The 25050-nt window shown below is 39.8% G+C and overlaps 1 protein-coding gene across 1 annotated transcript in view; it reads left to right on the forward strand.

The window, feature by feature from the left end:
* Positions 1 to 21398, forward strand: part of MAPK1 (mitogen-activated protein kinase 1) — a 105660-nt gene extending 84262 nt beyond the window's left edge. The window contains exons 7-9 of the mRNA XM_004680937.2: positions 11279 to 11388; positions 13624 to 13749; positions 17532 to 21398. Coding sequence (XP_004680994.1) covers positions 11279 to 11388; positions 13624 to 13740 — 227 coding nt within the window. The 3' untranslated portion in view covers positions 13741 to 13749; positions 17532 to 21398. The remainder of the gene's footprint in view (positions 1 to 11278; positions 11389 to 13623; positions 13750 to 17531) is intronic.
* The last annotated feature ends 3652 nt before the right edge of the window (positions 21399 to 25050 follow it).

The following is a 25050-nucleotide window of genomic DNA, read 5'->3' on the forward strand; positions in this document are numbered from 1 at the left end:
TGAAAGTTTGGTAAAATTCATTTGTAAATCCATCTGGTCCTGGACTTTTCTTTTTGGGGAGGGTTTTGATTACTTCTTCTATTTCCTTGCTTGTAATCGGTGTTTAGCTGTTCTATTTCTTCTTTATTTTGTACCCCAGTTTTATACACATAAATAAATACTTTTTTTTTTAATTCAGAAACATTTGGTGGTTTAAAATTAAATTTACTGAAGTCAGAAGGAAAAAGAAACATATCAGATAGTTTTACTTATGGGGGAATATAGGGAAACTAAAAAAAGGGTCAGATAAAAAACAAAACTTGCAGGTAAGTTACAGATCCAAGACCTATATAGAAGGGTCAAAATGGGAGAGAAGAGTTCAAGATACTAAGCACAGGTACTATGGTGACAGTTAATGGACATGGTTGTACAATACTTACGGGGATTACACCTGAGGGGAACAATCAAATACTGTACAAAAATGAACAATGATGTAAGAAAATAAAAATGTTTAAAACTAAAAATAAATAAAATTGGATTTCTCTTGGACATAGGAGGAAGTCTCTTAAAGTCTCTGGCATGAAGGTAGTACATAATTATTGTAGACAGTTTAGAAGTGTAAAAAGAATAAGATACTCCTAATTACCAAAACCCAAAAATAACCTCTCTAACATTTTTTAAAGATTTATTTATGCATACAAGAACTGAGGTGTCGCCCGGGAGCGGGGGGTGGGGGAGAGTGTGCTGGCACTCAGAGGGCTGTAAAAGAATTCACCAGAGACAGAATAGAGAGCAGAACAAGTGGTTCTATTAAAATATACTGCTGAGGGGCAGCCAGTGGAACAGGAGAGGTCTGCTGCACCATGCAGGTCACCTCCCTGGCCTGCAATGAAACTCGTGTTTCAGTGGCTGGCAACAGCTTGATAGTGCTGTGTCTTCAACCCCTGTGCCACCAGGGAGGCCCCCTTTTCAACATTTGCTGTACCAATGTGTGCACATCTCCAACCTATGTAGTTATTTTATGGTTACATGTTCTAACCACAGGAATTTCAAAATTAGAACTTCACATGTTTTGTACATGTTACGATTACACTGACTTACAAATGCTGTATCTCCCTAAAGGTGTCATCTAAATCTTATTTCCTGAGATTTTTTTTTTTAAAGAGGTACATGCATAACAAAAAAGCATAGTTAAAAACTTGTGATAAACAGACCTTCCAGGATTCTCTATTTGTTTCCTCACTGTTTTCTGTAGTTAATTATGATTTGTAATTATTTTGAGGCTTTTTTTTTTAATCTTATTTTTCTTAGGTTATGATCATGAACTTTGAGATTAGTTCATTCTGATAATAACACCATTAGTATTCAGAAAGTTAACTTAGAAATGTAGGTGTTGGATGAATATAATAAACAAACAGGAAGGGACTACAGGTAGGATAAAGTGGAGAAATGAAAGTTGGTGGTACTGGAATGAGCTGTATAGCATCTTTGTTAGGAGCACAGACTTTGCAGCCAGACTTCCTGGTTTCATTCCATAATCCAACCACTTACTACTAGTTATGTGAACTACTCAACTTCTCTGAGCTTTAGTTTTCCTGTTTATAAAATCAGATTGTAATAATACCTGCATCATAAAGTTGTGGCATCTGTAGGTCTGGATTGTGAGATCTGGAGACTGAAATATATCTTGGAGATCTTTGTATCTTTGTAGTTACAAAGAGTGACTACAAAGTGTTCCTTTAAAGGAATGATGCATAGTATCTTTAACCATTCTTGTATTGGACATTGAAGTTCACATAAGTTACCTATTGTGGAATAACAAGTCACTCCATTACTTGGCAGCCTTAAAGCAACCACCATGTATTTATTTCTAAGTCTCTTATACTGGGCACAGCTGAGTGGGTCTGCTCTACTCACCTAAAGTTTCATGGTCTAAGGTGGCTTCTTATATGTTGCATTTGATTCTCCTCTGTGCTGTTGACTCTCACCCTACAATAGAACAGACTAGACTGTTTCTCATGATAGCAGAAATATTCCAAAAGAGCAAGAACAGAGACTGTGAGATCTCTGAAGATGTCATAGAATAGAGACCCTTGCCACAGTCTGTTGGTCCAAGCAAATCATAGGTCAGCCTAGATTCAGGGGTATAGGAATAAATCCACCCATTGATGGAAGAAACTGCAAAGAATTTGTGGCCATATTTTATCTGCCAGCAGGTGGGATTTAGTGTTTTTATTATAACACACATAAGTTCATTCATTTAATAAATAGATCTGAGTGTGTATTCTGTGCCATCAAGGATACTTAGTTCCTGGACATAGAACAGCAATAAGACTGATTTTTTTTTTTTTAAGATTTTATTTATTTGTGCATACAGAACTGGGGTACAGGCCAGAGGCTCAGGGGCGGTGAGAGGCTTCACCAGAGACAGAGTAGGGAACAGAACAGGCAGATGGACGAAGTACACTGCTGAGGGGAGCAGCGGATGGGTCAGGAGAGGTCTGCCACACCATGTGGTCACCTCTGGGGCAGGCGGGAATCGAATTCATGCAGAAGTGCTGTGCTTTAACCCGCTGCACCACCAGGGAGGACCAAGACTGATTTTTTTAAGAATTTGCTTATAGTGAACAAATATCTAAATTTGTGTGAAAATGACATAAAGAAATGAATGAAAGACCTTAGGAAACTTAAGATTAAAACTTTCAAACTGAAACACCAGTGCTTTTAACTCTGATTAATGATAGTTCATAAAAGGACGGGATATTAAATTTTTCTTAAATATAGGAAAAGGTACTCACTTTTATTCATTAAATGAGATATGAAAATTGTAAGATCCTTAATTCCACTCTTGTTCCCCCCACTTACACACACATCCCCCATCACAGTAGCAGGCATCAAAAAGTTTGATAACCTGGGGCCCTTCCTGGTGGTGCAGTGGGTTGGAGAGCTGCACTACAAAGCTAAACCAAGCCATGGCTGCTCCAGTGTGAGTTCAGTCCTCGGCCCTGGAGGTGACCCACATGGTGCAGCAGACCTCTCCTGTCTTGCCTGTTGCTCCCCTCAGCAGTGTACTTCCTCAGTCTGCCTGCTCTGCTCCCCACCTGTTTCTGGTGAATCCTCTCGCTGCCCCTGCACCTCTGGCCTGTACCCTATTTCTGTATGCATAAATAAATAAAATCTTTAAAAAAAAATTTGATAACCTACTGTGTGGTCAAAGCTATGGGGAAACGGATATTCTCAGAGGCAGCTGATAGAGTATAAATTGGTTGAGTTTCTAGAGGGCAGTTTGGCAATTCTGTCACGTCTTTTGTTCCAACAATTCTGGGTATTGAACTTTTGGGTCTGCCAAACAAATGAAAGAGATGGCATTTTAATTTGTTTTTCCTTCAGAGTGAGACTGAATGTTTTTTCATATATTTATTGGAAATTGCTGAGTCCCTTGAACCAGCCAGTAGTAGTGTAGATTTTTCTTCAGAGGAGTCTAACTTAAGATTCTGTCCAAAATTACTCCCCGTTAGGGGAAGAAATGATTATTATTACTCAGCAGATGGTACTAGGCTGGTTGAATAGCTGTTTGGAAGAAAATCAACTTAAATCATTACTCATACATAAAGATGAATTCCAAAACAATTGATGATTAAATAATCTTTTTAATCATACTGTTAAAAATTAACAATATATACTCAGTTTTTTTCTGGTCTCTACATGGCATCTATCATCCTATCCTCAGTTTTGAAAACAAACATAAAGGGAAGATAGTCGATTTGATCACCAAAATGTTTAAAACTTTTGATTAAACAGATTAGGCTCGAGAATAGATATAAAATGTTCTAAACTGAGTAACATTTAAAGGATACCTATCCTAACTGTTCTGTTAAAGGCAGTTAGTTAGCATCAGAGCCATTTACTAGAGGGTAGGTTATTTGAAACCTCAGCTCCATGTAACAAGAACCTGTTCTTGACTGCCTTAGGCCTAAAGCAGGACTTTACTAGCTTCCACAACCAACAAGTCTAGTCATAGTTGGACTCCAGGACACAGCCACTTTGACCAAAATCTGGACTTGTTGTTCAGTATTGCCTTTCTCTGGTGTATTATCAGCTTCTTCTCTTGTGTTAAGGCAGCCACCAGCAGCTCTATGCTCACACTGACCTTCCACTGATAGTTTCAGCCCAGGAATGGTGCTAGCCACTTGTTGTCTTTTTGATGACATGTCCATCCCTGACTAGTTACTAGCCAAGGAACTCAGGTGAATGTGATCAGGTCCGTGTCATCATCCCCACAGCACAGTCAGGGAAGATGGGCAGCCTGAAAGCTCATCCATGGCAAACAAAGCTTGCCATTTGATTAGAGGGGCAGTAGATACTGGCCATATCTACTATGACTGGAATCATAAACTATACTTTTTTATCTCAAGCTTGGTTGAGAGTTTCAGGCTGAAGGTGGATTTGGGATTTTTTTTTTTTAACATAGCATTTGAAATCATGCAAGTTGAGAAAGGAAAAGAATGCAATGTGTAAGAAGCTGGAGAATGTAAACTTTCAACATGCAATCAGATAGGAGTAGGGGCTCTAGAAAACAATGGAAAGAAAGGGCAAAGATCTAATGTCTTGGTTCACAGAAGTAGAAGACAGCATAAGAAAGTTGGCATGTTGAGCAGTCTTCATGCAGCAGAAGCTTCCAATGAAGGGTCATTAGTGATCATATAAGAGTTGTTTTAGTGAAGCCAAGGGTAGTTTGAAATGGAAATTGGAGACAAAAATGACTAGTTTGGGTGAGGCAAAGTCGTGTGAGTTGGACTACACATTGGGGAAGATTAGCTTTGAATTGGGCGAAGATGTCCCACAATAAGAGGATGTGTGTAGATTTAAGTTTAGGGACATCAGAAAGGTCACTCCTAGGAATTTTCGGTTTTCTCAGGACCAGTCACCGTAAGATCTGCTGGGAGGGTAGGCTACAGGCTGTATTAGTTAGAAAAGGGCTAACCAAGATTTCCTGGAGCTGTCAAGGGCCTCGGTCAAGAGAAACAATCTTGAGTTTTTGTGGCACAATACTGCTTGATAGTTTGGTACCTAGATCTCTGAGTTCTGGAAGAGCTTTGTTTTTGTAGAATAGGGTTCTGAAAATTAAAAAGTTGGAAAAGCACTGTTGGGTGTTATAATTTGTACACTTAGGTCTTTATTCTCTAGATCTGCTCAGAAATTCAAGTTAAGAAATAAAGTGAAAGATTGTGGCCTTACGCAGCATCAGAGTTAGTGAGATGCGCCCACAGTACTATAGTCAGTCAGATGACTTGCCCCAGTGTCTGGGCTGGCACAGAAAAGAAAATAGCTGATGGATCAGAAAAAGAAGGAAAAGAGGTCATGTTCCTTGGCGCCCCTGAAATTAAAAGAAAAGAGTGAGGTTCTGGGAAGGCAACAAGGAAAAGCGTGGATTGTGGTAAGATATAATCCCAGCCTCATAGGGACTTCTAGTCTTTTAGAGAAAATGAAACCTGAATCCACAGAACCGTACGTACAGCAGTGTGATTCATGCTATCTGAGTGGTGCCAGTGGATTGCTGTGTGGCGTGGGAGGAGGGAGGCCGGGCACCCTTACTGGGATCAGCACCTGCCAGCTGCTTCCTATTTCTTGCCTTTTCTCCTTTTGTAGCTGTGAACAGTGCAGAAATAGTACTTGCAATAAAAGGAAGCTAGAGATCCACTTACTTTCAAGCAGCCAAAAAATAGCTATCTTCCTTTGAAATATTTACCAAGAGGTTTAAGGGCCTAGAATTTAACTTGAAGAAACTAAAACTATTTTGGAAATACTAAAGTCTTGAAAACTTCATTAATCTTGAAGTGCCTCCCTACTTAATACCAAGATTTAGAGGGAGAAATTATTTAGAAATAATGCTGTTAGAATCTGACTGTGGCCAGGCCCTCCTCAACTTTGGTGACACAAAATGTCTCATTAAGTACAAGGCCCAAATGACTTTGACTTTCCTCTCAAGTCCTTTGGGAAGTGTCTGTAAGCTCTTTTGGAGGGAGCAATGGTTGAGAGAAGAAAAGAAGGTCAGTTTTATTGACTGCATTATACAGACTAAGACTGTCAAGATCAATGAGGAATATGTCATGTATTCACATATCTCCCACATATTCCGAGGGATTAGGATAGAACCCCTTTTCTGCCCAAACTCTGCTTCAGTCAGAGCCAAACCTCAGGAACTTCCTCTATTCCGAAAAATTCTATAGCCTACAAAGGAAGATGTCCTTGTACCCTACTTTACTAAGGTACACTTGTAAGTATTGATATGTATGTATTGAGATTAGAAAGAGGCAGAAGTAAATTTGAGGATGTACTATTTGTAGAAGTTCATTATGTGTGCTGTTTTTGAAAATTTCTCTTTTTTACAGTTTAGTTATGGACATAAGAAAAGTTTGGTGTGTGCGTTTTCTCATTTATGGTTTACCACATATATTTTCTCCTACATTATTTCAAAGATGGAGAGAGGTAACATACAAAAGCTGAACATGCACACATATGCACATGCATATTCACACATGCATGCACGTACACTCTCATTCACTCTTTTGCCCTTTTAGTTACTTCATGCAGTGGGTGCCTCCCTGGGCTCTACCTGCTCTATTAAGGTTGACTTCCTGTTACACAAACAAGTCTCTTCAGAAGGTATACAGTCTGCTGCCCTCAAGGTTTGAACATATTTTTAATTAGTAAATTATTAAAATGATAACTTCTTTTTGCCATTAAGCAGATATCAGTGTCTTGATTAATTTTGTCACTACATTCTCTAAAAGTGTATCTTCTTTATATTACTGAGTGATTTTTTTCAGCTCTCTAGTAGATTCTCAGACTTACTCCTTAGAGCCCTTGGGTTTCTCAGTAGTGCCTTGACACTGTGGTCTATGTCTTAAGGGAGGCTAGGAAGCTCTTTTATCTACTCCCTATCTTAAGGTATTCTAAGGATTTATTTGAAGAAAGGATCCATTACTTAGATTGGAAGTCACTGGTCTGAACATCAATAACAAAAAGGAGATTAAAAGTGTTTAAAAACAAAAAAACTTTGTGACCTTTTTACCTCTTTTCTAACATGTATTCTTTCTCATTGATTCTAAATACAGTATTTCATTATTTTACTTAAACTTTGTTCCAGCTATAGTTTGCTGTACTCTGCTTAGCCTCATAGCTTGACCTAGTCCCTGAACACTAGCTACAGAGCAGTAATGGAAGCTCTTCCTTAGCTATCCCCTATCTCCCCAATCTCATTCTGTTGCTATGCTATAAACATGGAACTTTAGCTGCTGACTACTGGTCAGATCAAGACTACTTTTGCTCTGCAAACAGCAGAGCAGACCAGGGGGTCTTTGGTTCACACATCACTCTCAGGAGGAGTCTGAAACCAAACTGCACGGGAGTCCAAGTGACCACTCCATTTATGATCTTAAAGGCTTTCTCTGTATTTTGAAAGTTAATCAGTGCAGAAATTCTTTCAAGTTGATTTAAGACAAACACATACATAAAACTTTTTTTTAGGTATAATTATTTGTTTCAGGTATACAAGAGTGATTCACTATTTGTATTAAAAAGTGATAGTAACGTGCCTCATTAACATTTTCTCCACAGCTGTAATATAACTGGAAGTGTTTTGTACCTTTTGATTGCCTTCATTTTGCCATACATATACCTCCTGCCTCTTAGAAACCATCGATTTTTTTTGTGTGTTTTATGAATTTGGGCTTTAGTGTTTTTTGCTTTAAGATTCCACATGTAAGTGAAATGTGCAGTAGTTCTCTTTCTCTGATTTATTTCACTTAGCTTAATGCCCTCAGGGATCATATTGTTTAAAAGTAGCCCCGTTTCCTTTTTATGGCTGAATAATATTCCACCTTGTGGCGTGCATCTGTATATGTGCATAGAGGTGCACATACACCACTTTGCTTTTTTATCCATTCATCAAATGATAGACATGGGTTATTTTATGTTTTGGCTATTGTAAATAATGTTGCATAAGGGTGTTTATATCTCTTTCTAAGTTTTTTCCTTCAGATAAATAACCTAGAAATAGATTTGTGGGGTCACATAGTGATTCTACTTCTAATTTTTAAAGAAATTTCCATATTGTTCTCCATAGTAACTGCCAATTTACAGCCTCAACAACAGTACACAAAGGTAACATTTTCACTGTAGACTTGCCAACACTTGGTATCTCCTGTTAATTTGATGATAGCCCATCTTAAAGATGATATGTTGGTTTTTATTTAAATTCCTCTCCTAAATAGTGTTTCATTATTATTATACAATACTGCTTAATAGGTTAGTTATGTGATCACCCTTCTGCATACCTGTTGTTTGTCTCTCTTTAGGAAAATGTCCTCTTTAAGCTTTGTGCAATGACAGAGTATAGTAGCCAATGAAGTTTATCCAGGGTGTGGTTACTATTAATTGAAAACTTTCACCAGTACCCCACCTTCATGACTTGAATGAAGTCAGCAATATTTTTTGATAGTCCCTATGAAGACTAAATTTTTTGAGCATTTAAAAATACCCTTTTGGCCACTTTGAGCATTTATTAATCAGAATTTTGGGGCGCTATTGTATGAATTTTAAAATATATTTTGGATATTAACCCTTTATCAGATGCACAATTTGCAAATATTTATCCCTATTTGGTAGGTTGCCTTTTCATCTTGTTTTGTTTCCTTTGTTGTGCAGAAGTTTTAGTTTAACATAGTTCCAACTGTTTTTCACCTTTGTTGCCTTTGGTTTTAGTATCTGATTAAAAAAAAAAAATCACTGCCAAGACTGCTATCAAAGAACGTAATCACCTATTTTGTTCTAGGAGTGTTGTGTTTCAGATCTTATGTTCAATTATTTAATCCACATGTAGTTTTTTTTTTTTTTTGTATGGTGTTAGTGGTCTGCTTTTATTCTTATACATTTGATTGTTTAGTTTTCCCAGCACCCTTATTGAAGAGACTGCCCTTTCTTTGTATACTCTTGGCTCCTTAGTAATAAATTTGTTGGCCATATATGCATGGGTTTTCTTGCCTTTCTATCCTGTTTCATTGGGGTATATGTCTGTTTTTTTGTTTGTTTTGTTTTTTTATACAGAACTGGGGTATAGGCCAGAGATGCGGAGGGTAAAAGGATCCACCAGGGACAGAGTGGGGAGCAGAACAGGCAGATCCACAAAGTACACTACTGAGGGGAGCAGCGGGCGGGTCAGAAGAAGTCTGCCGCACCATGTGGATCTCCTCGGGGCAGGCGGGGAACAAACTCATGCGGAAGTGGCTTAAGCTTCTTAGTGCTGTGCTTTAACTGGCTGCGCCACCAGGGAGGGCCCATATGTCTGTTTTTAAGCCAGTACCATACTGTTTTGAGTGCTGTTACTTTGTAATAAAAATGATACCAACTTACTATGCTGACTACACTTTTTCAACTTTATGATAATATTAAAGCAATGTGATACATATTCAGTAAAAACTGTACTTGGATTTTGATCTTTCCCCAGACTAGCAATGTGCTGCAACTCCCAATAAACCATGTAATTCCTGGGGTAAATAACCAATACTTGTGTATTTGTTTTCAGTATGGTATTCAATAATACCAACACAACACAAAAATACACAACACTTCATTGTAAAATAGGCTTTGTACTAGATGGCTTGCCCACCTGCAGGCTAATATAAGTGCTTTGAGCATTTAAGGTAGGGTAGGCTAAAATAAACTATTATGGTAAGAATATCAAATGCAATTTCTATTTAAGATATTTCCAACTTAAGTGAGTTTATTGGGCTATAACCCCATCATAATTCAAATAAGATGTTATAGTTTAAAATCAGAAAGCATGATGTTTCCAGCTATTCTTCTTTCTCAGGATTGCTTTGATTTTTTGTGGTTCTATATAAATTTTAGAATAATTTTTCTAGTTCTGTAGAAAATGTCTCTGGGATTTTGATAGTGAGTGCACTGAATCTGTAAATTGCTTGAGTAGTATGGACATATTAACAATGTTTTTTTTTTTTAAGGTTTATTTATTTATTCGTATGGAACTGGTGTACAGGCCAGAGATGTAGAGGGTGAGAAGATTCACTAGAGACAGAGGGTAGCAGAACAGGCAGAGCGATGAAGTACACTGCTGAGGGGAGCAGCGAGTGGGTCAGGAGAGGTCTGCCCCGCCATGTGGATCACCTCCAGGGCAGGCGGGATTCAAACTCATGCAGTAGTGGCTTCAGCTTCTTTTTTTTTTTTTTTTTTTTTTGTTAAGATTTATTTATTTATTCATATGGAACTGGGGTACAGGCCAGAGATGCGGAGGGTGAGAGGATTCACCAGGAATAGAGTCGGGAGCAGAACAGGCAGATCGACGAAGTACACTGCTGAGGGGAGCAGCGGGCGGGTCAGGAGAGGATCTGCCGCGCCACGTGGATCTCCTCCGGGACAGGCAGGGATCGAACTCATGCAGAAGTGGCTTAAGCTTCATTGTGCTGTGCTTTAACCCGCTGCGCCACCAAGGAGGGCCCTTAACAATATTCTTTTAAGCCATGAGCACAAATTTCTTTCCATTTATCTGTATCTTCAATTTCTTTCATCAGTGTCTTATAGTTTCCAATATACAGGTCTTTCACCTCCTTAAATTTTTTCAAAGGTATGTTATTCTTTTTGATGCAATTTTAAAGGGTTGTTTTTCTTTCTGATAGCTTATTATTAATATATATAAACATGCTGCTTTTTTTGTAAGTTAATTTTATATCCTGCAATTTTACTGAATTTATTTATTCTAACAATTTTTGTGTGGCATTTAAGGATTTTATGTCTATAATATATCATTTGGAAATAGTGCCAATTTTACTTTGACTCATATTTGAATGCCTTTTATTTCTTTTTCTTGCCTGATCACTTTGGCAAGCAATTGTGTGACAAGCATGGACATCTTTTTCATGTTCTTGATCTTCAAGGAAAAGCTTTCATTTCTTCACTGTTGACTATGATATTATCTGTGGGAGAACCTTTGTTTTTTTAAGACCTACAAAGCAGAGCAGTGATTTAGAAAAAGTCCAGGTTTTGTAGGCAGACTTCTACTTTCAGCCTTTGGATATGTCACCTTTTTGAGTCTTGATCAGTGGTTGTCATATGGTCATCATCTTGAGAAGCTCTGAAATAAAATAAGTATCCATTTTACTAGCCTTTACTCCCATGGCAGTGCTTTTTTCATGAGTCAGTATACTTAAACAGGAAATGGAAGGTATTTCAGTGACTCTTCCTTCTGCTTCTCACCAGTGCAAAACCTTTCTCTTTGTAGCTCTGGACTTACTGGACAAAATGTTGACATTCAACCCTCACAAGAGGATTGAGGTAGAACAGGCTCTAGCCCATCCATATCTGGAGCAGTATTATGACCCAAGTGATGAGGTAAGAGCCCTGCAACTGGTTGCTTCTTCAGGAATGTCTATCAGCCAGCCTCAACAGGTGGTAGGGGGGCAGGGGTAACTATGGTTAAATTTCCTGAAGTACACTTTGCCATACCTGGTCTTCCCTACAAGTCCACATCTGCCACCTCAAGGACTAATGCTGTCATTATTACTTGAAGCTTAAAACCCCTTCCCCACTTCATCTAACCCCTCCTATCTTAGGAAACTTCTGCTGGGGTACCAGCAGGAACAGTGAGTATGGGGCCAGTGAAATGGATGAATAAGGAAGGCTTCCAAAGCTGGAGATCATTTCATAGTCTGTAGCAATAAACCAAGTTTCTCAACTTGAGGATGGAGAGCTTCGCTAGTTGCTGGGGTGGGATAGCAATGTACAAAAGCAAAGGGGAGAGCTTGACTGGTGACTTCACATGAAGTGTCTTTCCTGAGTCCAGAAGTGGATATCCAGTTATGCTGAGCATCCAAGTAAAACATTACATCTCATGTTCTTTCCAGGAAAGTTCCATTTCCTTGGTTCTTGAGTCTTCTGGGGGTTCTGCTTAACATCATTCTCCAGAAGAGTTATGCAGTAGGAACCAAAAGTTGGGATCTTTCTAGTTGAGGCCCATATGTACAGACAAACATAATAATCCTGCTTTTAGAAGAGGAAGAAATATAGGGAATGTGTTAAAATTGAAGAGGAATATGGAAGGAGGGGGAAAGTAGCTAAAAAAGTAAAAGAGGAAAAAAATTAAAAGAGGAAGTATTTATTAACCAAATTCCCTTTCCATCTCCCTTCTCCCCTGAGAAAAGTTGAGGCAGCTTGGGAAGACACCTACAACACAGTAAATGACAGGCAAGTAGGTGAGGATAGAAAGTTTGGGGGCTCCAAGGGCCCTGTGAACCGGAGATTTCTTAAGCCTTTGTGTCTTCATCTTGAGCTGGTGGTACCCAAAACCTAATGGGAGGGTAGGAAAGTTAGAAGGATGTTGTTTGTGTATGTGGGATGACCTGTGTGATTCTACGCAAAGTTGTCCTTTGGGGAGGGCTTAGGTTTTTTTTCTTTAAAGATCTATTAGTTTATTTATGCATATAAGAACTAGGCCAGAGGTGTAGTGGGTGAGAGGTCACCAGAGATAGAGTGGCAAACAGAACAGGTGTATTAACCAAAGTATACTGCTGGGGAGCAGCAGGTGAGATAGGAGAGGTCTGCAGTGCCATGTGGGTCACCTCCCTGTCCGGAGATCGAACTTGTATTGCAGTGGCTACAGATAGTTTCATAGTGCTGCACTTAACCCTTTGCATCACCTTTGCCCTCTTACAGATAATTAATTTTTTCCCTGTTTCAAGAGGCCAAAGCTTAGTGCAGAATTTGGGGTCCATGTTTCCTTTCATAAAGTCCAAGTGTGAGGATTATGTGGATAAAAGTTGGGGATGCCTGGTAAATATGAGGCATCCATTGATTGACAGCTAGCATTATCAGGTTAATTCTTTTCCATTGTATTAGTTTTGGGCAACATTTAAAAATCAAAATAGGAACAGTACTGACTAGCTTCACATTTGTCATTAGATACGTGTAGGAGTTGACATGAATAGGCAATTTATATTAGGGCCTAGAGGCAATTACTCAGGTTAATAGTCGATTTTAGCTTGATACTGCTAAAACACAAGAACTTTCTGGAAACTCAGAAAATAAGAAAGATTACTTTATAGTTTGTTAACAGTTACTAAAATTAAAAATGGTTAACAGTAATAAAAATTTTAAGTCAGTAAAATTAGTTTATATGTATAAATATATATAAGTATATATGAGTATTTTCCAATGATACTAATTTTCCTTGCAGCTTAATTTCTAATAACAACATATTTCTTAAAGATACTGTGTAATATATTTAATCAAATGCTTTTATTTTAATATCATGGTTAGATCATATCAACCTGCCACCATGTCTTATTCCTACAACAGCAAATTTCTTGATTTCAACATTTATTGCCTTAAAATATTTGAAAATTGTTCAGGGTTTTGTGATAAGTTCAGAATACTCAAATTGGTTCAACTCCTCCCTATCCATTTATTAAATACTTATGAGAAGTGTGCTTTCAGGAATGTGGTGGACAAATATATAGATGTCAGTCCTGTTACATGAATATTGACATCTAGCCATAGTCATTTTATGACACAGTAAATGATTGCCTTAACTGTAACTCTTACTTACTAATGGTTTGTTTTCTCTTAAAGCCCATCGCTGAAGCCCCATTCAAATTTGACATGGAATTGGATGACTTGCCCAAGGAAAAGCTGAAAGAACTCATTTTTGAGGAGACCGCTAGATTCCAGCCAGGATACAGATCTTAAATTTGTCAGGTACTTAGAGCATTGTCCACTTAGGAAACCCTAGCAAGGAAGAAGAGTATACAAATTAAATGTTAATAATAAAGAGGGTTTTTGAGCTTAGGTCATACAGTATGATGGACAGTGCTGTGCTATTGGTAGATTTTTTAAAAATGTGTTGGAGCAAAAGAAAATGCAAATGCTGATTTTTAAGAATGTTTAGTAAGAGGAGAGACAGAAAGGCTGGGTTATACTGTCAAAATGAGCCGTGAAGTAGAGACCAAGGGCTGAAGCAGTTGCTGGAGAAATGATTTGGACAGTTCAGCATGGAGGAGCAATAGGCGTCCTTTGGCAAACAGCATTGGCTTGTGCAGAGTAGGCAGGTGGCAGAGCAGGTACCATGTTTATACTGAAACGAGGCCAGCCAGCTCGAGTTATGGAAAAATGGTTTCTGAAGTGGTATTTGTTTAAGGGGTTTCTAGTTAGCTAGATCTCTATTCTCTCCTCTCCTGCCATGTCATTTATTTTCATATATTAGACTGTGGGGGCAGTTACTCAGGCTGTCTGTGGCAGCATCCAGGCTTGAAAGCAGAAGTCACTTGAAGCTTTCCAATAGAGCACATACGCTCAATGAGAAGGCCTTAGAGTGGCTAAAGAACAAAATGGGGGGTGGTTTGCCTGCAGGTTGGTAACAGTAAAAAACTGTCCTGGGTCACCATGCAGAGGAAAATGTGAACCAGTATCATCAATAACCACTCAAGGGAGGATGCTAGAAGCCTAGTGTTACTGTAGCCTTTAGTGCATGACTGTCACTGAGGAAGAGTCATGAGTCCACATTGTCATTGATGTGAAGGATTTCAGGGGTGGTGGGTGCAGGCATCGAAGATTTAGTAGGGCTTCACTAGTGGGGAAGGGACACACAGAGCAGAGCCAGAGAGTTAGACCTAGGTGTGCGCCCAGGCACAGTCATCCTGCGAGGAGTCTGCAGTCCAGGTGGCTCCTAAAACATATGGACAGATGACCCAGTAAGGATGACAGGGAGCAGGTATCTATGGGGCAGCTGGCCAGACTTCAGGAGGAAAAAGGCAACCCAGCAGGCCCAGGGAAATGACACAAAGAGGTGAGTGTTCCCGATGCCACAGGATGTGGCAACTGACCAGACGCCTCCTAGGGTCTGTGTTGACTGAACTGAGGCCCTTCACAGGGCCCACCCCAGTTCTGAGAACCCAGGACTGGAGCTTGTTGTCAGACAGTTATTCTGTGTTGTGTTCACTTCCACCAGGACCACAGTTGGCATGGTATTTTCTCTTGTTTTTAACTGACTTTTCGGCTGTTCTGAAAAGTTGAAATGCAAGTTGTATAGTTGACAGCATATTTTTACTACCTAGATTCTATGAGTAGCATTTCCCCATAGTTGCTTTCTCACATGCCTGTCATTCTCTCCACCCATCAATCCATCTTTTTTTTTCTTAACATTTTATAGGAAGTTGCCAGCATCTACTCTGACTTACAATCTAGTCATAGAGATATAAAAGTGAATCCAGAGAAAGGTGGGAGTGGGGGTGGGGTCATTAAGCACTGAGCCTGGTTCTTTCATGAACATTTCATTTTGACCTATTACAGCAGCATTCTGTGAAGTCAGCTTCTGGGCCTAGGTCTATGATAGAGAGCACTCTGTCATATTTCCTTGCTTCAGATTGTACATCTGTGGCAAAATTTTCCAGAGAATCCAAAACTTTTTATTTTGTTCTCTCCACACTGCCTGGACTAGGTTTGTGTCCTGACAAGGTCTATTGACTCATTCACAGTATACAGAGCACTGTTTCCGAGCTCCCGGCCTGCAACATTGAGAATAGAAGCTACAAATTAGAGTCTGGGAGATATAGTTGCTGTCACACATGTAGGCACACTAGAGAAAGGTGATGGCTGACTGACTGGTTACAGTAAGAAAGAACTAGAAAAAAGCATACACAGAACCATAGAGTATAGCCATAGGCCCTTTGGAGAAAGGTAGATAGAGACTACTCTAGAGGAAGCTGCAAGTTGTCACTATTTAACAGGGCACAGCATTCTACAAGACCTGCAGTGGCCCTGAGTGAGTGACCTAAAGGGTCAAAAAGACTCAAAGTACACATTATATTAGGAGAGTCAATTCTAGAAATTAAAAATTTTCCATTTAAAAATTTTAAGAGTTTACTTGTTTAAACTTTTTGACAAGCTTCCTGTTCCTTAGCTCAGAGCCTCAACCTTAGCCATAACAGCTCCTCTGCCTCTTTCCCTCTAAAGAAGTAAATGTAAAGTAGGCGTCTGACATGCTGCTTTACCTATTGTGTTTTAATTTTTCTCAGGTGAATTGGTTACTATGAGTGTTGATTCATTTCACTTCGGCTTTGTTGAAGATAAAAGCATTTTAGGATAGTTTTAATTTCTTGCCAGCATATAAAAGTAGCACGTCTGTAGATGAAGGTCATATTCCACTCTCTCCTTGTCGCATAGTTGGGTCTCATCCTTCCTGCCCTGACACTAGAGTAGTAAATAAAAACCATCCATAAGAAAGTCTTTGTGAAATACTGAAGTGACTGTCATTCTGCTAGATTATTTTATTAGCAGACACTTCACAGTAATCAAAAAGAAGTCTAAATTGTTTTTATTTTGACACATTTCATTACTCTAATGACCATCTCAACCAGCCTGCCTCATCAGAACTAATAACTTAGAGTATGACTTGAGTGGCTGTTTTTTCAGTTCTCCTAAGGATGGAACAAAACTAATCGTGACCTAAGAGTAAAGTTAATTCATCACATACAGCAGTGCTGTAGATAGTGGTTCATAACAGTGTTTTCCATCTGTGTGTTTTATCAAGACCTCCAGGAAAGTCTCATGATTGTGTTTGAGAATTAGCGGCCTCTAACAATTAGAATCAGTTTAACTGGAATATTTCCCTAAGTACAATAGAGACATTAGATAACAGTGGGAAATTGTCCTATTTGTGCTTTTTTAATACAACACACTCCTGGCGGGCTTCATACTGGTAGCCCACGTGTTGACATCTGGAGAGTCAGTTGTGGACCCTGTCAAGTGTGGGAAATGAGTGAAGGCTGTCAGCAGATTGCCACCTGCTGACTTCCGGGTACTCTTTTGGAGGTCTGAAAGGAAAGAGCTATCGGATCACCTCCATCTCCTGTGCCTGGGGGCCATGCTGGACTCCTGCCTTTGGGGAATCCAGACCTACCGACCTCACTTCCAATTTGCACTTTGTTTTGTTTGTTCTGCTTTGTCACAGAGAAAACTTAAACATTTAGTACAACACACTTTCTGTATCTATGTAGTCGATACTCTCCATACCCTAATCACCAGAGAGAAAGACTGATTTGCTAAGAATACGGGAAAATAGAAGATTTTGCATACATGTGTGTTACTTCATAAACCCCCTCACACTGGCTTTGACTACTGGAGTGTAGTATCATGGCAGTTGACAAAAGCTGTCTTGTGAATGAAGGTGGCTGCCTGTGAGCACATGAGTGTGTGTGTGTGTGTGTGTGCATGCATATGTGCATACAGGTGCATATTAACGTGTGTGTTCCCTCCCAAAAAAGTATGATGAAACAAACTCTGAAAAGGTTGCCTATGAAATGAAGACAGAAATCACCCCTTCCAAACTGCCCAGTGGTTTCCAAGTGCGTTGGTGACCTTTCTGCCGCTTTTCCTTTTGCTTTTTCACATCCCATTTTTCCCCAAGATTGGTCTTTTCCTAATGCTATTGTTGATACTGTTTTAACATAGCTCATTCTTAACTCATTGTTTTTTTTCAATAGGACAAGGGCTCAGAGGACTGGACGTGCTCAGACATCAGTGTTCTTCCCAGTTCTTGACCCTGGTCCTGTCTCCAGCCCGTCTCGGCTTACCCACCTTGACTCCTTTGAGCCATTCGGAGGGGTGGTTTCTGGTAGTTGTGGCTTTTATGCTTTCAAAGAATTCCTTCTCCAGAGAATTGTTCCTGGCACCCCTGTGTGTGTCACCCACTGGTGACCTGTGGCAGTATGTACTTTCAGTGCACCTACTGCTTACCGTTGCTTTTGTCACTAATTGCTTTCTGGTTCGAAAGATGCAGTGATTCCTCCCCCTGAACCCTTCATGACACCTGCTGACCCATGCCGTCTACAGCCGCACCAGAGTTAGTTCTTTTCCAAATTGGCTCTCGTCACTGGCATCTCACTTTACAATAGGGAAGGCTACTACCTAGGGCACTTTAAGTCAGTGACAGCCCTTCTTTGCACTTCACCTTTTCACCATACCTGTTTCCCCAGGGCAGGAGCTCTGGAAACACCTGGGATGATGTTGCAGCCTGCAGCAGGTACTCCCATCTTGGGAATCTTGGGGGCGTTTGCAGCCCATCTTTTCTCATATCATGTTAAAGTATGTGCCGTTTGCCCAGGTTTTAGAAACTCAATCATTTTTTCTAAATAAAAAGAAATTACCCAGCAATTACACTCTGCATTTACTGTGGCTACTTATACCATCATAGAAGTTAACACTTACCAGATGTGTTACATGAAGTTCTTACATTTGCAAACATAAGCAAAGGAGCAAAGTGACAACTTCACTTAGCAGTTAGTAAGAGAGATGCAAAGGTCACAGCAGAGTGCTGAGGGAAGTACCTGGAGAAGATACTGCAGCCTGGCGTACTGCAGGCTGGCATTCCAATGCCCACGACACTATATAGCCCTGTGTGACCTCACACGGTATGCCACATTCAGTGCAGCCACACTCAATGCTTGAGGATTTAGCAGAGAGGAACACTGCATCTTCAAATGAGAAAGTGTACAATTCTTTTTCCTCCTACAGCATGTCAGCATCTCAAATTCATTTATCAACCTACGATATAACAATTTGTAATAAAGCCGTCATGAGCTCATGACATGAAGCACTATCCTATCATCAAGTACTCTCAGATGTTTTTGATACTGCTGAGTTAAGACCATCAGAAAAAGCTAGCACTAAGTCATGTTGGAGCTCTATCCCATATTTTCCTGATCTCTTTAAGTATTTGTTCCTGCCACTGTACACTGTGGCGTTGACTCGGTGTTCTGTCCCAGTGCGGTGCCTCCTCCTGACTCCCCCACTGCTCTCTGTGGTGAGAAATTTGCCTTGTTCAATAATTACTGTACCCTCGCATGACTGTTACAGCTTTCTGTGCAGAGATGACTGTCCAAGTGCCACATGCCTATGACTGAAACGAAAAATCTATTGTTACCTCTGAGTTGTGTTCCACGGAAAATGCTATCCAGCAGATCACTTATGAAAAATAATTCTATTTTTAGCTTTTCATTTCTCAGCTGTCCTTTTTTCTTGTTTGATTTTGACAGCAATGGAGAATGGGTTATATAAAGACTGCCTGCTTAATATGAACAGAAATGCACTTGTAATTCATGAAAATAAATATACATCTTTTATCTTCATATTCATGTTAAGATTCAGTGTTGATTTCCTCTGGATCAGCGTGTCCAAGTGGACAATCAAGTTCAGTTTGTGCTTAGGACAGAAGTGCTCACGGCCTCACCTTCCTACCTAGGTACCGCCCCAACACTTTGGTTTACATGAGATGATTTACAAAGCATTTCTGTAAGGTCCTCCTTTTCCTTCTGACAGCAGAACATCAGCTCATAATCTCATTATATAAATCATAAGTCTAAAGTACTCTGTCAAACTCTGATGAAGAGGCCCAGATGTCTCAGGCTTGAGTTCCTGTTCTTTCTACAGAGGGCCTAACTCTGCCCCAGAGCTGTTGCTGGGCACAGCTGAGTGCTGGGGAGGGCTACCCACCATCCCCGAGCCCACAACCCCAGTCCCGGGTGCTGACACTCCCATCTCACAGGCTTTAAAGAGTGATGACTAGCTCATCTTCAGAAATCACAACCACTTTAAGATTCTTGTCCTAAGATCCATGATTTTCACCTTCATGCACAGAACAGCCATGTGAAGGTCCATACAGCAGTGACTGGTTAGAGAGGTTTGACTGTTGCTTAGTAATTGATTAAGTCAGTTTTCATTTCAAAGGAGTGTTGACAATTTTACTACTCTTCTTTCTTTGTACTTTTAAAATGGAATGTTATTATTAGGAGGTTAATCTGCAGTCCTCTAATTAGAAAGCCATAGCCTTGGTTACTAATACCTAAGGATTGTGGGCTCCTTTCCCACCCCACTCCCTGGTACAGTGGAGTCAGGTTGACTTGAAACCACTAACTGTGTTTTAGAATCACTGTAGCCATAAGTTGTATGCTTTTTTTAATCATGCCAAACTTGATTTAACAGATCAGAAAATTGTCATAATTAAGGTATCTGTGCAAAGTACTAGCTGTTATGTATAATAGATTCATCATTGGAGCTTTTAGCATCTCAAAAAATGTACAGATTAGGTCTTCTAAATGCCCTCATTATTAGTGTCCTCAGATAAGCTTTAGGCAAATGCAAGCAAAAAAAAAAAATTCCTGTTGAAACATTCCAATCATTTTATTTATTATTGAGGCAAAATATACCTAACAAGCTAGTGGGCTGGATTTGAGAAAACTCATGACAACTCTGCTGATAAAGTCTTCAAAGCTGATACTGACACGCAGACCATTTTGATGCATGGATCGAAGAATATCACTGTATTTTTTGCGCAGTACATAGTGTGTGGTGTGTTCACATAATTCCTTCTGCTGTAGGCAGAGGTGATCGGTGTGGCGGTGCCTGTTCGCTTTCAGGAGCCACATGTGGCTCATCAGTGGTCGTCTCTAAGGAATCACAGATACACTCCCCATGATGCATGCCACATAATATTCAGACCATTCAGAGGAGACTTTTACCTTTATTTGCTTATACGTCCATACAGTTTTTAAATTGGTGACTTTTATATAGTGTGGTAACAGTATGTTAATACACACACACACACGCACATATGCTTTGGGTCCTTCCATGATACTTTTATATTTGTAAATCAATGTTTTGGAGTAATCCCAAGTTTAAGGGACATATTTTTGTAAATGTAGTGGTTTTGAAAATCTGAGCAATCGTTTTGCTTATACATTTTTAAAGCATTTGTGCTTTAAAATTGTTATGCTAGTATTTGAAATATGATACTCTTATAATGCAGATGAAAAGCATGTAACAGTAGAGTAAGTATGTGATTTCTCTCACTGTAATCCAGCCTTGGCATAATTGATCAGAAACAACTAGGAATCCAGAAGGAATTCTCTAGGGTTGCACCAGGTATTTACCTGAAGCTCGTTGCCTTCTTTGTGCTGTTTACCCATGTAGAACACTCAAGAAAGTTCTGAAACTGCTTTGTATCTACTTTGTATTGTTGGTGCCTTCTTGGTATTGTACCCCAAAACTCTGCATAGATTATTTAGAATAATGATAAGTTTTTTAAAAAAATGTTAAAGGAAGATTTTATTAAGAATCTGAATGTTTATTCATTATATTGTTACAATTTAACATTTATTTGTGGTATTTGTGATTTGGTTAATCTGTATAAAAATTGTAAGTAGAAAGGTTTATATTTCCTCAATTCTTTTGATGTTGTAAACGTACTTTTTAAAAGATGGATTATTTGAATGTTTATGGCACCTGACTTGTAAAAAAAAAAACTACAAAAAAAACCCTTAGAATCATTAAATTGTGTCCCTGTGTTACCAAAATAACATAGTACTGTGCATGAATAGCTTAACTGGAATTTCATGTGAAAAGATGAAGTTACTAGTCCTTTATTATATTTCCAAAATAAGTGTGTTTTCCTAATTTGACTTTGCTAATAGCAATTAGTAATAGAACCATTAACTGGTACTCTAGAGTTCAGTGGGATGTTAGTGCTCCATCACGTTTTCCGGATTATTCTTTAGACCTTTGCCTTTAGAGGGAAAGAAGGCCATGCCTAGTGCAGCTCCCAGGTCCATCTCTTCTTGTCTTCCTGAATTTCAACTCAGCTGCCAGGTGTCACTGGCAGCCTCTCATTTTTTAGACCAAAAAGTAATAGATATATTAGGGAATCTTGGACATTGGGTGTTTGGACATCACATAGTGACTTACTTGCAGCACTGAAATATAAGCAGTGTTTCTCCTGTGGCAGTATAAAAAGGACACGGGCTTTTGGCCCTCCACCTTTGTCCACAGCTGACTTTAGGCCAGTACTATACTGCTCTGGCTTCAGTCTGTGAACTTCATATGCTCAGCTGTAAAGTGGGATCAGTATACTTGGCTTGTTTGTGATGAGGATTATGAAAAAGCATATTTCAAGTATTAATACCTCAAAACAGGTGCTTAGTAAAGTAGCATCTTCCTAAATTTCGTCATCAGGTGATGCTAAAATATCTGCTAACTAAACTGACTGTTTTCTGTTAATCTGAGAGAGAAAAAAAACTTTCTGCTCCATGCTAAACTAGGAGTTTCTGATGGGATATTCTGTGGCTATACTTTATCTGCTTTCCAGTTAACATTCTTTGTTGTCATCTGACTCCTATAAAAAACAATTAAAATAAGTGTCTTCACTATCATACAGGAGTCTAATGATAAGTATTTGCCCACTTTAATTATGAGGAGTGCTTTGCCTGAACAGTGGTGCAGCCATTCCAGTCAGTGGTATAGAGCATCTTGGCTAGCCTGGTCACTGTATTTCATTAGAGGGGCCCTCTGAGAAGAGCAGGAACCAACCTAGGTCATGGGGATTACAGAGTGGGTGTAGGAGAGGTACAGGCCACTCCCCTGAGCCCCAAAGTGTGTATGTGTGGGAGAAGGACTGAGTATCCACAGAGGAGCCATGAAGGAATCGTTTGTCATGGATAACAGGCATGTCCATCTTTGATGAGCTGTCTCTGTTAGGACGAAGAGACACTAAAAGGGATGGAGCTGGTCCTACAAAGCCTACAATGGATCACATGAGAAAGGCCACTAAAGATAAAAGGTTCCTTTCTGCCCAGGAAGGAACAGGAGCCAGCTCTGTCATGTCACCCCTGGGGCTAGTGACATGATGTCAGGCAGTGGCAATAACTCCACACTCAGTTGCAAATGACCCAGTTGAAGTAATCAAACATGTAGGTTTCCTTTTGCTTGATTTCCTACTGATTCATCAGTCTTTTCCCAGAGCAATTTATCAAACCAAGTACCTAACATATGCCTGGTGCAAAGACAGCAGCTGCTAGATTGTGTCAAGGGACAGGCCTTTGCCTTCCAGGAAGGCCCAACAGTTGCAAGAAGGGGGAAATCCTTTCAGCCATAAAAGGCAACACCAAGTAGCTTTGCCATAATTTATTTCTGTGTCCATGAATGGGTGGGTTTGAAAGCTGAATGATTACAACAGGACTTTGAAAAGTAGTCATTCCTGTCTGCAAGCTAAGTTTTGTCTTTTCCTGAGGACTGGAAGGCTCCTGTAGCTTGTCACTTTCCCTGGGGCTACCAGTGTTACAGGGGCACAGAAAATAGGCAGAAACCATCCTATTTTGAAATTAAATACACTTAATCACAATAACTGGGGGCAAAATCCTGTTTGCACCTTACTCTTCATTCCCCATTGCCTAATTTCTCTCTAAAACTAAGTCAAAGATATTCTCTATATTGATATCCTGAGATACACAATGTTATCCCCTCTACAGGAGGGGTGGTGCTGGTTCCTGGGCCTGTCAGGACAGGAATCCCAGCTGTTTTAAAAGCTTGCTGTGCTCTGGGCCTCAGGCTGGGGAATGGAAGGGGAGTGAGTAATGATTAGGTAAAGGACAGGATTACTCTTGAATCTCTTTAGTTGATTTTGAAAATCTAGCACATATCCCACCCAGCAGTAGTTTTCAGTTTTTTAGAAATATTTTTATAGTCTATTCCCTTTCATGGAACAAAGTCAAAGTAAACAAAGGTGGTAGGGCCTCCCTGCACCTCTGCTTGTCTCCTCATCCCCACAAAATGGCGTAACGTTTCCACCCTACAGGAATCAAAAAATGATCATAGAAGCTATACAAGTGTCTTCTTCATCTGAGGGTAGGCCAGGCTGATGACTTCCTAGTTCTTCATATGTTGAAGCTAAAACTGGCAGTCACCCCTGCTTTGACCCTTCTTACCCAATGCCTTTTCTAACAGTCTTCTAGAAGAGCAGGATACTCACCAGATGTTAGAGAAAACAAGTCCAATGTCACAAGCTGGAGGACTGGAGAGAGAGATTTCACATGACTGATGAGAACAACAGTGAGGAATTAGGGATGAATCTGTTTTCCAAAGCAAAGAATCACAAAAATAGAAACACCTAGTCTGCCCCAATGAATAGTCAACCAAAGTATATTATTGCCTGCTTACATGAAGAGACATCCAGTACCATTAGTAATGAGGGAAATGCAAATCAAAAATGAGATGAGGCCCTCCCTGGTGGCATAACTGGGTAAAGTCAGCACTATGAAGCTGTTGCAGCCACTGCAGCATGAGTTCAATCCCTAGCCAGAAAGGTGACTCACATGGCATGGCAGACCTCTCCTGACCTGCCCACTGCTCCCCTCAGCAGAGTATTTCAGTGCACCTGCCTGTTCTGTGCCCCACTTCGTCTCCAGTAAATCCTCTCACCAACCCCGTACCTCTGGCCTGTACCCCAGTTCTGTATATATAAGTAAATCTTTTAAAAATTTTTTGACATGAAGTGCCATTTGGTATGGCATACCCTACCTTTTTGCCAATAACAACAAAAAAAAATGGTGATGAAAGCCAAATGTAAAGCTGTAAGGAAATATATACTCTTTGGCATGGTTAGCAGTGCTATAAACAAACACAGTAGAGCTAGGAGTTGTAAAGGGAACCCATTGCTTTGACTCAGTAATTCCATTACTGAAACCTTCCCCTAGACAATAACTCAAGAGAAAGCAGCCACACATGCAAAGATGTTTTGCATTAGCATTGCAATAGCTAGAGAAGATAATGGGCTCCTTAGGAAATGACCTTGCAGACAGCCAGTTCAATACAGAAATCACAGTGCAGAACATCGTGCTCTCCCTCTGAGCTTCCCTCCAACGTGCAAGTCCTCGCCACAATTGAGAGTCAGGTAACTCCCTGTGTGTTACCCCTCTTGTCCATTTACTAGAAAATTCTTAGAAAGCACACTGGCTTGCTCACCTTGGCACGGCTGCTGCACAGTAGGGTCTGGTATAAAGAAAAGCTCTTTTAAAAAGCCTGATGTGGTCTCCAAACAACTAGCAACAACAAATGTTGGCAAGGATGTGGAGAAAAAGGAACTCTCCTGCACAGCTGGTGGGAATGCAAACTAGTACAACCACTATGGAAAACTGTTTGGAGGTTCCTCAAACTGCTAAACATGGAGCTTCTCTA

This window comes from Condylura cristata, unplaced genomic scaffold (assembly GCF_000260355.1).
Source record: "Condylura cristata isolate star-nosed mole 26May11 unplaced genomic scaffold, ConCri1.0 scaffold00011, whole genome shotgun sequence".
NCBI classification, from domain to species: Eukaryota; Metazoa; Chordata; class Mammalia; order Eulipotyphla; family Talpidae; genus Condylura; species Condylura cristata.